The sequence below is a fragment of the Narcine bancroftii genome, chromosome 2 (genome assembly GCF_036971445.1).
Source record: "Narcine bancroftii isolate sNarBan1 chromosome 2, sNarBan1.hap1, whole genome shotgun sequence".
Taxonomy (NCBI): Eukaryota; Metazoa; Chordata; class Chondrichthyes; order Torpediniformes; family Narcinidae; genus Narcine; species Narcine bancroftii.
Genome location: NC_091470.1, coordinates 194,910,558 through 194,924,492, shown reverse-complemented (window position 1 = coordinate 194,924,492; position 13,935 = coordinate 194,910,558). Strand labels below are relative to the sequence as shown.

Sequence of the window (13,935 nt, the reverse complement as noted above, 5' to 3'; positions counted from 1 at the left end):
TCATGGGCCAGAAGGGCCTGTTACCGGGCTGTATGTCTAAATTAATATACCTCCTGTGGACGCTGCAAGATCTGCTGAGCTCCTCCAGCATTTAGTGTGTGTGTTTATGACAATCACAGTATCTGCAAACTTCCATGTTTCATCCCTCCGTGTCTCTTTCTGGCCAGGGCGCTACTCCAAGGCGATTATGGCTTCTTTAGGCAGATCAACATCTGGTCTCCATTTGTGGTCATCGGAGTATACGCCTCCTCCCTCTCAGCCTCCATGAGCACTCTGATCGGAGCGTCACGGATCCTGCACGCCTTGGCCCGGGATGAGCTGTTTGGTGAGCTCGCTCTCCACCACGTGGCATGATGGATTTCTTCTGGGTGGATCTGAAGGGATAGGTGCAGGGCTTATCGAGTTGTACCGGGTGGAAATTAAGTCCTCCAGCCCAGCACTTTCCTGCTGACAAAACTGCCATTTCCCTCTAACCCATCCATTCTCAATTGGGACCTTGTTTTCTGTCCACGTCAAGTTTGTACAGGTACAACCCGACTAAACACTGTTTTCCGGTCCTCAGTGCAAAAACACGCAGACACACAACCAGACCTAACACACATACAGACACACAATAGACATGCAGGTCAAGTATTCATCCATACAAATAAATATTGTATCATGAATTTGCAAGTCTCGGACGGTCAGTGTGAGCAGATTCTTTGGTCGTTCAGTGTTCTCACTGCCCGTGGGAAGAAGCTGTTCCTCAGCCTGATGGTGCTGGCTCTGATCCTCCTGCATCTCTTCCCCGACGGGAGCAGCTGGAAGACACTGTATGCAGGGTGGAAGGGGTCCTCAATGATTTGCATGCCCTCTTTAGACAACGATCCTAGTAAATCGCGTCGATGGGGAGGGAGACCCCAGTGATCCTCTCTGCCACTCTTATGGTCCTGTGGATTGTCCTCTGATCCATTTCTCTGCGGCAACCGTACCCCAATATGATGCAGCCTGGCCAGGATGCTCTTGATAGAATTCCTGTAGAAGGTTGACAGGATGGTGACCGATTGCCTTGCACGCCTCAGTCTTCTCAGGAAGTGCAGTTGCTGTTGCACCTTCCTGACAAGTGAGGAGATGTTGAGTCCACAATAGGTCATTGGTTAAATGAACTCCAAGAAACTCACCTCCCATAACATAAATATTATTTATGTTTTTATGCAGGTGGTAGGAGAGACTGCTTCACAGGGTGTGCTTGCCTGTGCGCATGAGGTGGGGGAGGGGTTGCCTCTTGGATCTCCTTAAATTTTTACACCCTTCCGTTAGAACCAGAGAGCATTTACAGCACAGAAAGAGGCCCTTCTCGTCTGTGCCAAACTATTATTCTGCCTAGTGCCACTGACCTGCACCCAGGCTATAGCCCTCCATACCCCTCCCATCCACATACCTGCCCTAAATTTTCTTAAATATTAAAATTGAGCCCATATTCACCACTTCAGCTCAATCCACACCCCCACCACTCTCTGTGTGAAGAAGTTCCCCATAAACTTTTCCCCTTTCACCCTTAACCTACTACATCCTCAGGTTTGTATCTCACCCACCCTAGTGGAAAAAGCCGCCCTACATTTACTCTTGCCTGATCCAATTCATCACATTATCATCCAGATCATTGATACAGATGACAAACAACTATGGTCCCAGCACCAATCCCTGAGGCCCACCACTCGTCACAGGCCTCCAGTCCAAGAAGCATCATCCACCACCAGTCTCCGGCTTCTCCCTCATAGTCAAATGTCGAATCCAGTTCACTATCTCCCCAAACCCTGGGAAGTTTCTACAGAGGTTTGGTGGAAGCTGTGCTGGTCAGCTGCATCATGGTCTAGTACAGGAACATCAATACCCCTGAGTGTAATGCCCTGCTAAAGGTAGTGGGCACAGCCCAGGGCATCACAGGTCAAACCCTCCCCCACCAACGAGAACATCTACTGTCAGAGCAGCAGTGATCATCAAGGAACACGTTCTGTTCTCACTGCTGCCATCAGGAAAGAGGTCTTGGGCCATATGACTCACACCACCAGGTTCAGGAACAGCCGCTCTCCCCCTCCACCATCAGACTCCTCAATGACAAACTCAAACAGGAGCTCATCTAAGGACTCTTACTTGTGCACTTTATTGATTTTCTTTTTCTCTCTCTGTCTTGCAGTTTGTTTACATTTCTTTTATCTGTTTACATGTGTACAGTTTTTTTTGCTCAACCAATTATTGGTCATTCTGCCTAACCCACAGGAAAAGGAATTGGATCAGGCAAGAGTAAATGTAAGTCGGCTTTTTCCACTAGGGTGGGTTAGATACAAACCTGAGTTTGTATGTGATCTCGTGTATGTTTTCTGGCAATAAATCTAAAATCTACTGGAGTGTAGAAGGATGAGAGGAGAATTCAGGAGGTCAACAAGATTCTGAGAGGCATAGACGGGGTGGGGGACAGCCAGCCCCTGTTTCCCAGGGCAAGAATAGCAAACACCAGGGGACGTCTGTACAGAGTGAAGGGAGGGAAGTGTAGGGGAGATGTCAGGGGTACGTTTTTACACATCGAGTGGTGGAGGCCTGGAATGCCTTGCCGGGGTGGTGGTGGAGGCTGGAACATTCGGGGCATGGATAAAAGAAAAATAGAGGGTTACGACAAAGAAAGGGCTTAGAATTATTTTGGTCGGAATATATAGGTCAGCACAACATCATGGGCTGAAAGGCCTGTACTATGCAGTAGTGCTTTGTGTTCTATGCCCTGCCTAGGTATTGTTTGTCTGTATGTGCGTCATGTCTGGTTGTGTGTCTGCGTATTTTGCACTGAGGACCAACGAACGCGGTTTCCTCGGGTTGTACTTATCCAATAAACTTGAACACAACCTAGTGTGTGACTAGGTCCTTCTCGACTTGGATCAGGTGGCCTTCGTCTGACCTGGATATTGGAGGGCTGGTGGGGGAGCATTTGTTTAATTGGAGCGAGACCCTCTGAGGTTTCAGACAACCATTTGCTTTCCACCCAGGTGTTTTACTGTCCCCTGCCAAAAGAACCTCCAAGACTGGAAACCCATGGGTGGCCGTTCTCTACACCTGGTTCTTGGTACAGGTAAGATTCTCGGCATTTGGAGTGCGAGCACTCCTCCTGGAGATTAGCATTCGAGATCAAGATTTAAGATTCCTTGTATTGTCATGTAATAAAGTAGGTGTAATATTACACGTAATCTGCCTTAATCTACCATAAGGCTGAGAGATTTGCCAGTGCTCCATTTTAGTCAGAGGAGAAACCAAAGAGAGCCTCCCCCCCCCCCTCTACTCCCCCCCCGAGTCACTGAGTGCCCGTGGATTCCTCCTCGTTGGTGTACATTTGTGTGGGACGGGAAGTTTGTACCCATCTACACTCTTGTCATCTCTCTTTCAGTTGGTGCTGTTTGCAGGAAAGCTGAATACCATTGCTGGCATTGTCACCATCTTCTTCCTGATGGCCTACGCCGCTGTGGACCTGGCCTGCCTATCCTTGGAATGGGCTTCAGCCCCCAACTTCAGGTAGCTTCCCGTTACTGGAGTGACTCCTGGGATCCACGTAAAGGGAGGTGAAGCAAGATGGGCCTACGTTCACTCCTTCGGAATGAGAAGGTGATCTCGTGGAGATGAACGTCAGTGTGGGATGGACGGGGTGGGGGGGGAACACAAAGTGGGGATGTTTCACCTTATGGGGAGTATCTGAACCAAGGGCCATAGTTTCAAACAGAGGGTCACCATTTGAAGCTGAGGTGAATTTGAGGATTGAAGCTCTTCAGAGTTCCTTACCCAAGGCTGAATCTTTAAATATTCAAGATGGTGAGTGACGTGTTGGAGGCAGGAGAAGTGTTGGCCCAGACTTCTGAATGGCAGCAGGATCGAGGACTCACTGTATGTACTCGTGCAAAAGTTAATATCATATAAAAGTTGACCCCCCCCTATTTTTGGTCCAAAATTCTGGTATTTTCCAGGTCGACCCTAGTCCCTCACCTCGGCCCAGGCTGCCCACCTATCGGAACTCCTGACGTGGACTTGTGGCACAGCTGTCCATCAGAGGTCCTGATGCCCTGAACTTGGACTCTCACCCTGCCCAGCTGCTCATCTGAACTCCTGACTCCGTGAACATGGACTTGTGGCCCGGCTGTCCATCGGAACTCTCAACACCTCAAACGTGGTCTCGTGCCCTGGCCACCCACCCATCAGAGCTCCTGGCATCTCGAACGTGGACTCACGACTTGGCCACGCATCAGAGCTCCCAACACCTTTGACAAATCAGATACTGTGGTCAAAAGTCGCATCCATGTAACAATCGACCCCATAAATTTAATTTTTAAAAAGTGCTCCTCAAAATTTGATTTTTACTCGAGTGTATGCAGTAAATGTTCTCGGGAGTTGGGTAGGTTTTGTACTTCTGCCACTCAGACATGAGATTTTAGTCGAATGAATGGGGAGGGAGGATCTTGCATTGACCTTGCTGCCAAGTTTTCTGCAGATTCAAGCAATTTCTCCAGAAGGGATATAAGTGGTGTTGATGGCTCATTACCTAAGTTATTGTATCAGTTCCAGCCACCTGACCAACTGATCTACAAACTAAAATTTTCACCTCCTACATGAGGAGTGTTATATTCAGTTCTGGTCACCTCAGTACAAGAAGAATGTGGAATCTGTGGAGAGGGGGCAAAGGAGATTCACCTGGATGTTGCCTGGATTGGGAAACAAGTTTTTGTGAGGCAAGGTTAGCAGAGCTGGGACTTTTCTCTCTGGAACATATGAAGAGGAGAGGAGATGATAGAGGTATACAAGATCATGAGGTGGATGGCCAACGCCTGTTTCCCAGGGAAGGATCAGCGAACACCAGAGGACATCTGTATAGAGTGAAGTTCAGGGGAGATGTCAGGGGGAAGTTTCTTTTTATAGAGTTGTGGGGGCAGGGAATGCCTCGCCAGGGGTTGGTGGTGGAGTCTGGAACATTGGGGGCATTTAAGACCACCACATGCATGGAAGGAAAATAGAGGGTTATGAGATAGGGAGGGTTTTGGAGTTTTTTTGGATAGGAATACACAGGTGGTCTTTACCTCTTATCTTTTTCTGCCTCACCCTCCCCCCCCAACTCCAGACCGACCTTTCAACTCTTCAGCTGGCACACGTGCTTGCTGGGGATCATCGGGTGCTTGGTGATGATGTTCCTGATCAATCCGGTCTACGCTTCCTGCGGGATTGTCCTGATGCTTATCCTCCTGGTGGTCATCCATTACCGCTCCCCCACCAGCAGCTGGGGCTACATCAGCCAGGCCCTCATATTCCACCAGGTGAGTCCCCCGGGGACTTCACTCGCTCTCTCTTTTTCTCGCTCTCTCTTTTTCTCGCTCTCTCTTTTTCTCGCTCTCTCTTTTTTTCGCTCTCTCTTTTTTTCGCTCTCTCTTTTTTTCGCTCTCTCTTTTTCTCGCTCTCTCTTTTTCTCGCTCTCTCTTTTTCTCGCTCTCTCTTTTTCTCGCTCTCTCTTTTTCTCGCTCTCTCTTTTTCTCGCTCTCTTTTTCTCGCTCTCTCGCTCTCTCTCGCTCTCTCTCGCTCTCTCTCTCGCTCTCTCTCTCCCGCTCTCTCTCTCCCGCTCTCTCTCTCCCGCTCTCTCTCCCGCTCGCTCTCTCCCGCGCTCGGTGTCTCCCGCGCTCGGTGTCTCCCGCGCTCGGTGTCTCCCGCGCTCGGTGTCTCCCGCGCTCGGTGTCTCCCGCGCTCGGTGTCTCCCGCGCTCGGTGTCTCCCGCGCTCGGTGTCTCCCGCGCTCGGTGTCTCCCGCGCTCGGTGTCTCCCGCGCTCGGTGTCTCCCGCGCCCGCCCACCCTTGCCCGCGCCCGCCCTCTCGCTTTCCCTTCCTGCCCCACTTTCACACAGGAGGTTAAAGAATAATAATGTTGGACAGAAGCAGGGTAGGTGGTGAGGTGGGGGTGGTGGTAGGAACAGACAAGATGAGCACCTGTGCTCTGTCCTCATCAGTGACAGGGCCTTCCAGTGGCCACCCGTTTCAGTTCTGTGCCCAACTCCCGTGCCGACACGTCTGTCCCTGGCCTCGTGTACTCTCCCATTGAGGCCACCCGTAAACTGGAGGAACAACATTTGATTTTCCACCTGGGCCCTTTCCAACCAGACGGCATTAACAAGGACTTCTCCGGTTTCTGTAGCCCACTCCCCGACCTCCCTCCCTTCCCCATCCCTCTGTGTCCTTCCCTCCAGCTCTCCACCCCCTTCCCTCTCCATTCACAGAGACATCCCCTGCCCCCTGTTTGCGGCTGTACCCTCCCTCCCTTATCAACCTATTACCTCCTGCCTATGGGACCGCGCTCCTCCCCATAGCCCTCGCTTCCACCATTTTGTTCAGGCACCTGCCGACATTTTGGTTACACCTTGATGAAGGGCTCAACCCCAAAAGGTCGGTGATGTATCTTTATCTTTACTACATAAAGGACATGGTTTGACCTGCTGAATTTCTCCAGCATCGAGATTTTACTTCAACCGTGGTGTCTGCAGACTGTCGTGTTTTACTAATTCCCTGGAGAAACTCAGCAGATCAGATTCTGTTTTTTGTCTTGTAATAAAACAGAAATGTAATATTACATGTAATTGCCATAAGGCAGACAAAGATTCACCATTAGCCTCAGTATTATCTGGCGCCCCTTACAGTCAGAGAAAGAGAAACTGAAGGGAGTCCCGAGTGTCTGTGGGTTCATCTTCAGCACTCCTGCGGCCGCACAGACCACTGTTCGATCCATCAGCTGCTTCGAACTCCAGATCAGAACTCAACATAATCAGGAAGCCCTTCAGCGCCCTCGGCCCTTCGTGAGTTTTCCTTGCCCTCAGCGCTCTCTCGAGTCCCAGTTCCAATCCCTGGTTCCCATGAGGCCAGTCTGGGTCCGCCCTAACTGTAGGTCGGCAACAGCTTTCAGCTGTAGAACCCCCCCTTGTTGGTCATGCGACGGGTAACCTGGGATCTTTGTCAGACAGAAGCAAAAGCAGGCAGACACCTGGTTGAAAAGGTGAGGGCCCCCTTCCACTCCCTGCACACAGCATCTTTCAGCTGCTCCCACCAGGGGAAGAGATAGAGGATCAGAGCCACTACCACCAGGCTGAGGAACAGCTTCTTCCCACGTTTAGTGAGGACACTGAATGACCAAAGGAACTGCGCACACTGACCCTCCGAGCTTCTCATATCCATTAAACTGTAGCGCAGCTGCACTGCTACTGAAAGAACAGACAACCAGACGGATTGAGCTCAGTGAGCAGAAAAACTGGTTTATTGCTGGCTGCCGGGCTGGACTTGTACTCCCAGCCCGGACCTGGCTGAGAACCGCACTGGTGGGCGCCGACGTCACTCGGGCATCATGTGGGTGCCGATGTCACTTGGGCATCACGTGGTTCCCCCAGCGTGGGCTTCTGAGCCCAGTGCTGAGAAGAAAGGGAACCCTCCCCCCCGACGATGTCATTTTGGCTGGCTGCCCCGCCGCATGGATTACAAGTGGGGCCGGTTTGCCTGCCTAGTGGCATGCCGCCACAAAACGATATTTATTTGAATAGATGAATACTTGTCCTGTGTGTGTATTGTTTGACTGGTTGTGTGTCCGAAGACCGGAGAACACTGTTTCGTCGGGTTGTACTTGTACAATCAGATGACAATAAACTTGATGGAGTTGGTGTTCTCTTCCAACGTGTGGTGCTTCTCCCTAGGTGAGGAAGTACCTGCTGCTACTGGATGTTCGGAAAGAGCACGTCAAATTCTGGCGGCCCCAGATCTTGCTCATGGTGGCCAATCCACGCACCAGTGCCCAGCTCATCACCTTCATCAACGACTTGAAGAAAGGGGGCCTCTTTGTGCTGGGTCATGTGGAGATCGGAGACCTTGGTGAGTGGGGAGCTCGATGTGGAGGGGGTTGGGCACATAGAAAGCCAAACCTACCCTCCCTTCATAGAAGACTACAGCACAGAAACGGGCCCTTCTCGTCTGTGCCGAACTATTTTTTGGTCTGGTCCCACTGACCTGCACCCAGACCATACCCCTTCATTCCATGCACCTCTCCAAATTATTCTTAAATATCAAAATTGAGCCCACATTCACCACTTCAGCTCATTCTACCCGCCCACCACTCTGCGTGAAGACATTCCCCTGAACTTTCCCCTTTTACCCTTAACCCATGCCCTCTGGTTTGTATCTCACCTACCCTCAGTGGGAAAAAGCCGACCTACATTTACTCTGTCCCCCTCATAATTTAAAATCAAATTAAATTGATTTTAATTGATTTTCAAATTATGATCAAATCTCCCCTCATTCTTCTATGCTCCAGGGACTGCGGTTCTCCCCATGTCTGCGTGGATTTTCCCCGGGGACTCTGGTTTCCTCCCACTGTTCAAAAAAATGGAACAGGGTGTAGGTTAATGGGGTGTGAATTTGGTGGCTGAGTTGGCCTGAATTTTTAAAAAATTGAGAACAGACAACATATTTCCTTTGGAATAAGAGACAAATTCCCAGGCCATGGGCCTAGTATTAAAAACCCACCGAAATGGTGTAGGAACTCAGCTGGCCTTTTCAGCATCCATGGGAGATCAAGATAGGTTGCTGACGGTTTGGGCCTGAGCCCTTCTTCATAAGCAGAACGAACCAGAAGCAGGTAATCTCAGAATTCAGACAACGCCAGCTGGGGGGAGGAATCCCAACCAACAAAGGGTGCTAATTGGATATGATGAGGGGCGGGTAGAAATTTCTCATATCTGTGCGAAAAGTGACAGTGAAGGGAGAGTCAGAGCTGGGGGGAGGGGGTTAAAGAAAGCCGGAGAAGTCGATGTTAATGCCAACTGGTTGGAGGGGGGCCCAGATGGAAGATGAGGTATTGTTCCTCCAATTTGCAGACTTTTAGTGTTTCATCCGCCGCTGTATCTTGCCCCAGATGGAGCTGACATTGCCTCTGGTTTCCTCTTTCAGACACCCTGCCATCCGACCCCATTCATCCTCAGTACAACTTCTGGCTCAGCCTCGTGGACAAGCTGAACGTGAAGGCCTTTGTGGATCTGACGCTGTCGCCTTCCGTGCGCCAGGGTGTGCAGCACCTGCTGCGTATCACCGGACTTGGTGAGGATGGGTGGGCGAGGTGTGCCTGGACAGCAGCTGGAATGCCACTGCCATCACCGTCTGTGTTTACACTGTAGCAGTGGCATTACTAGGTGGGGTCACCCAGTGCGGTAACTCATGGTGTCACCCCCCCCCCACCCCCATGGACCTCCTCTCATACCAGACCACGCAGAATGTTTAGTAATTTTTTTACTAATGTAACCCGTAATTCCTGTAGATTATTGAATGTTAACGGCGATAGTCATGAGATAAACAACCAGCAAAATTAAAAATTACACCTTTAAATTACAATATCACATGATATCCAAAACGTTCTCGATCTTGATTCACAAACAATATTGTAGCTAAAAGCCCAAAAATTTTGACAAAAGCAGCGACTGTAAAAACCCCGGCAGCAACAAAAACAACAGCGCTTGCTGATGTGTGCGTGCAGACAGAACCACGTGATTCGAAGCCTCGTTGTCATTGGGTCATAATGATAGCTCTGACAGCGCATTAGAAGGTTCAAAAAGTAAATAAGTGGCGAGTTTTAGCCTTGTATATTGATACATGTCACTGGGCTGACAGAAAATGGTTTTGTTGTTATAACTAAATGCAGCACAAAAAATTTATGAAGTCATTTTGGGGTCACCCCCTCTGAAGGTGTCGTTGATGTGGTCCACACTCTCCTCGTGACGCCAGTGCATTGCAGAAGATGGTGAAGAGATTTACTGGGATTTGGGCATGATTGGAATGGATGGGATTGCTTCCTTCAGCCAGGAGGGGAGAGAGGAGACTTGGCTTACAGGGCAAAGTTAAACAAATTCGGATTTTATTCCCTGGAGCATAGAAGAATGAGAAAAGTTTTGGGGGGGGGAGTCGTCACACAGAGAGCGGTGGGAGTGTGGAATGAGCTGAAGTGGTGAATGCGGGCTCAATTTTAACATTGAAGAAGAATTTGGACAGGTCCATGGATGGGCTGTGCTGGACAGTGAGCTGAAATACTGACCAACAATTTTATTTTCCCGTGAAAAAAAAGCTGGGGATTATGATGGTCAACTTCAAGCTGAACACAAACGTCATTTTAGATTTGCTTCAACACTTAGGAATTTGGCAAAACATTAAATTAGGTTTTATTGAATTTAGTGTAGCGAGTGGTGCAGTGAATAAAGCCCAACAGAAGTTGTCTGTAAGCTGAACCAACAGAACAGTTTAATGGAATCTTTGCTGGAGATTAAATAATTACAGTTGATGCGCTACTACCATCACCCGACCTCCCAGAGCTCTTTGTGCCCCCCCTCCAGCCATCAGGAATTCCTGATCCTGCGGGGGCCCGCAACTACGGACACCAGTTTGATAATGGAGTGGCACGGTTCTCCACATTAGCGTGTTTAATCGCATCACGATGCTGACACATTGCGCTAGTTCAACTGACCTCAAAATGGTTTGCCGCTGATTTTCATTTGTACTCTGCATCTGATGCCTCTCGTGTCAGTGTCCAACAATAGTCAGCCAGCGTTGACGGGTTCCAGTTGCCCAGATGCCGCTTTTCCACAGTCGCAACATCGTGGTGAAACCTTTCACCATGTTCATCACTGACTGCACCAAGATCAGCCAGGAAGACATCCGTGGAGCTAATGCAGAAAATAAATTTTTAACGACACGTTGCACTATGGTTTTGTCTGCTTGAAGTAGACTTAAAATATGACAGGAAATCCAAAAAATAGGTTCTTAAAAAAAAAAGGTGCATGGAAGGATATTTCTGCTGTATTGAATCTACCTGAAGACAAGAAATGTTGCTGTTAAATACAGCACAAATACAGTTAAATACATACACTGTGCTATTGCCTGAAGAACATGAGCATCAAAATGCATTCAATCAATATCAATGTAATGCATGGCACCTGTATATGTGAGCTGCTCTTATAGCCTGCTGCATCCTGACTAAGCATGTCCAACATTAGCATAAAACCTGCACTGAGTGCACAACCAGGCATGCTTGGACTGACCAAGACAGCTTGCTTTGTGGGCAATATACTTAAAATATGGCAGAAAATCACAAAAATAGGTTATCGCTTTTAAAAAAAAAAGCGTATCGCACATGTATCATGTGTGACAGAGTATTTTTGAGGTGGTTTGGGAGGAATTGTTAGAGCAGCTTGCACACACACATTTTAAAACACAAAATTTTTTGCAGGACTTTTGCAGAATGCTTTTTGTAGAAAGCAACAAAGTATCGACAGCAGCTTGCCTGGGAGAGCATGTGATTTTTGCAGGCAGGGTCAGAACAGTTTTGCTCTCAGAGAGGGAGGGAGTGAGAGAGAAGGAGTTACATAAATCAGTTCCAGAGGGACAAACTGGCAAACTTTGGAAGGTTGCCTGGTCAAAGGAGAAGACTGGCTGTCTGAAAGGTGACCTGAAAGAAAGAAGATCATCTGGAGAAACCTGAAGGGGGCAAGTTTCGTCAGCAAGACTGATTGAGAAGGAATCAGTTGCAGATGTCCTGGAAAAGGAATCTCTCTCTGAAAACCAGCAAGAGCTCTCCTGAGTGGTAACCATTTGCCTGTTAAACACCAAAGAATGGTGAACTTTGTTAATGCTAACTTCTGTGCACAGCACAAGAATTGCCTGCAACCAGTGAGATTGGACTGTGATCCAAAGAACTTTTCTAACCTTAAATATACATTACACACATCTGCACTTAGTATTAGAGGGGGGATTAAGTGGGTTAGGTAAGTTAAGTAATAAGTTAAAGTTTAATTCTGTTTTCTTGTTCAAATATAGTTAAAAACTACTTTTATTTAAGTAACCCTGTGTTGTGGTGCATATCTATTGCTGCTTGTTTTGGGGGTCCTCTGGACTCTGTAACACGTGATAGGATCATTTTAAGGTGATTTTCGTGATCAGCAGCTCAAAATCCACAAAATACACCTAAAGTGGTCAGGAAGCAAAATCTTCTTTGTTATTTGAGTTACTCAAATACTCCTTGACGATGCCTTGGCTTGGAAACGTTGCTTATAATTGTGCTACATTCTTGGTGTCATCGTGAATAGCTTTCTGGGTGGGCTAGATTGGTTGTCTCTCCGTCTTGGAACATCTGCTCCCCCTCCACCTCAACAACAAGTTGTTGACTCCTCAACAACAAACTTGGTCAGGGATTCATTTTGCTCTACCTCAATGAGGGGCTCATTGACCTGCTGAGTTTATCCAGCTTTATGTTTTGACTTCGAACACGGTATTTGCAGACTTTCGTGTTTCACCTCATCACCCTGTGATGTGTTGGTTTGTGGAGGGTCATGTGACCTTTCCGTCTGGAACCCAGTGGGAATGTGGAGGGCCATGTGGCCTCTACGTCTGGAACCCAGTTGGAAGTCGCGTCACCCGGCAATCAAGGTGGGACTCCGCCCACCCACTGGCGCACACCTGACCATTGGCCCCTTGAGGCACCTGGTGGTTACCTGGGCCGGACCCTCCAGTTTACTGCATTGTAAAGTTCACCTCGTGGAGCCACTCTTGCTCTTTCGCTATTCAGCCCTGAGTCGTCGGGCATGCATCACACGTGGATCAGGGCTGTTAGATAGCATTAGTGCATTGTAATCCTTGGCTGTTACTTGTGTCCAGACTCGTTGCTCTTTGCACCCACTGAACTTCTTCCCACACAACAGATGTATAGACTCTGACAATAAATTTGAACTTTGGAGTGTTGATCCCACTAACCAGTTGCTCTTTCTTTCTCCCCGCAGGTGGGATGAAGCCAAACACACTGGTCCTTGGGTTCTACGATAATTGTGTATCTGATGACTACTTCTTGTGTGATCCAGCCTTCCAGGATGCCAAAGAGAATGACCACTTTGGGGTGGACATTGCCTCCCTGCAGGCTCACTTCCCTCCGGTACGAGACAGTGAGGCCAGCAAGAACCTGACGGAGGAGGAGTACGTGGCCATCATCGCAGACGCCCTCAAGATGCAGAAGAACATCTGCTTGGCGCGCTATTTCTTCACCATGGACAAGAAGGACTTGTTCTCCAAGAAGCGGCCAGAGAGGCTGTCCATTGACGTCTGGCCGCTTGACCTGCTGAGCCCAGACAGCACCAACTACGTTGATGTCTGCAGCCTCTTCCTGCTCCAGATGGCTTGTGTCCTGACCATGGTGGTCTCATGGAAGGGGGCACGCCTCCGCATCTTCCTCTGCATCGAGTCTGGTGACGAGAGCTGGGTCAAGAAGGAGGAGAAGCTGCGGGAGCTCCTGGACAAGCTGCGCATCAAGGCCACAATCAAGATCGTCGCTTGGGACGGCGTGGTGGGCCTCCACTGGCGGCGGCAGGTGACCACCGAGGAGTCAGCAGGACGCCCCGGCAGGGACTCCGCCCTGGTTTCGGATGACTACCTGCGGGCGGCCAACAACATGGTGCTGGAGCAGGGCTTCCACACAGCTGTGCGGTTCCTCTACCTACCGCGGCCTCCCCCCGACACCTCCCGCTCCCAGCGTTACCTCCAGCAGTTGGACATCCTGACCAAGGACCTGGGTCCCACACTCCTGATCCACGGACTCACTCCAGTCACCTGCACTGACTTGTAGAGCAAAACTCCGTGAGGTGGGAGAGGAGTAGAAGTGGCATCAAATTTTCCAAAGCGAGGAACCCCAACGACTCGAACACTGGCAGTTTTTCCTTGAACTCATTGCATTACAGAGACACATCTTAGACATTTAAAATGAGTGCTTGCATTGATATTATTTATATTTAAAACTCAGACAACATTGTGTAACTTGCATTTAAAAAGGGGGTTTTAGAGGGAGGGTGGTTCTAACTTATTAAAATAGTTATGCAATGTT

At 49.1% G+C, this 13,935-nt stretch overlaps 1 protein-coding gene across 2 annotated transcripts in view; it reads left to right on the top strand.

Annotated features, from left to right (window-relative positions):
* slc12a9 (solute carrier family 12 member 9) overlaps positions 1 to 13,935 on the top strand; it is a 44,740-nt gene extending 30,805 nt beyond the window's left edge. For both annotated transcript variants that reach the window (XM_069919863.1, XM_069919862.1), the window contains exons 7-13: positions 168 to 325; positions 3,018 to 3,100; positions 3,413 to 3,537; positions 5,129 to 5,321; positions 7,727 to 7,901; positions 8,976 to 9,122; positions 12,845 to 13,935. In XM_069919863.1, coding sequence (XP_069775964.1) covers positions 168 to 325; positions 3,018 to 3,100; positions 3,413 to 3,537; positions 5,129 to 5,321; positions 7,727 to 7,901; positions 8,976 to 9,122; positions 12,845 to 13,680 — 1,717 coding nt within the window. In that variant the 3' untranslated portion in view covers positions 13,681 to 13,935. The remainder of the gene's footprint in view (positions 1 to 167; positions 326 to 3,017; positions 3,101 to 3,412; positions 3,538 to 5,128; positions 5,322 to 7,726; positions 7,902 to 8,975; positions 9,123 to 12,844) is intronic.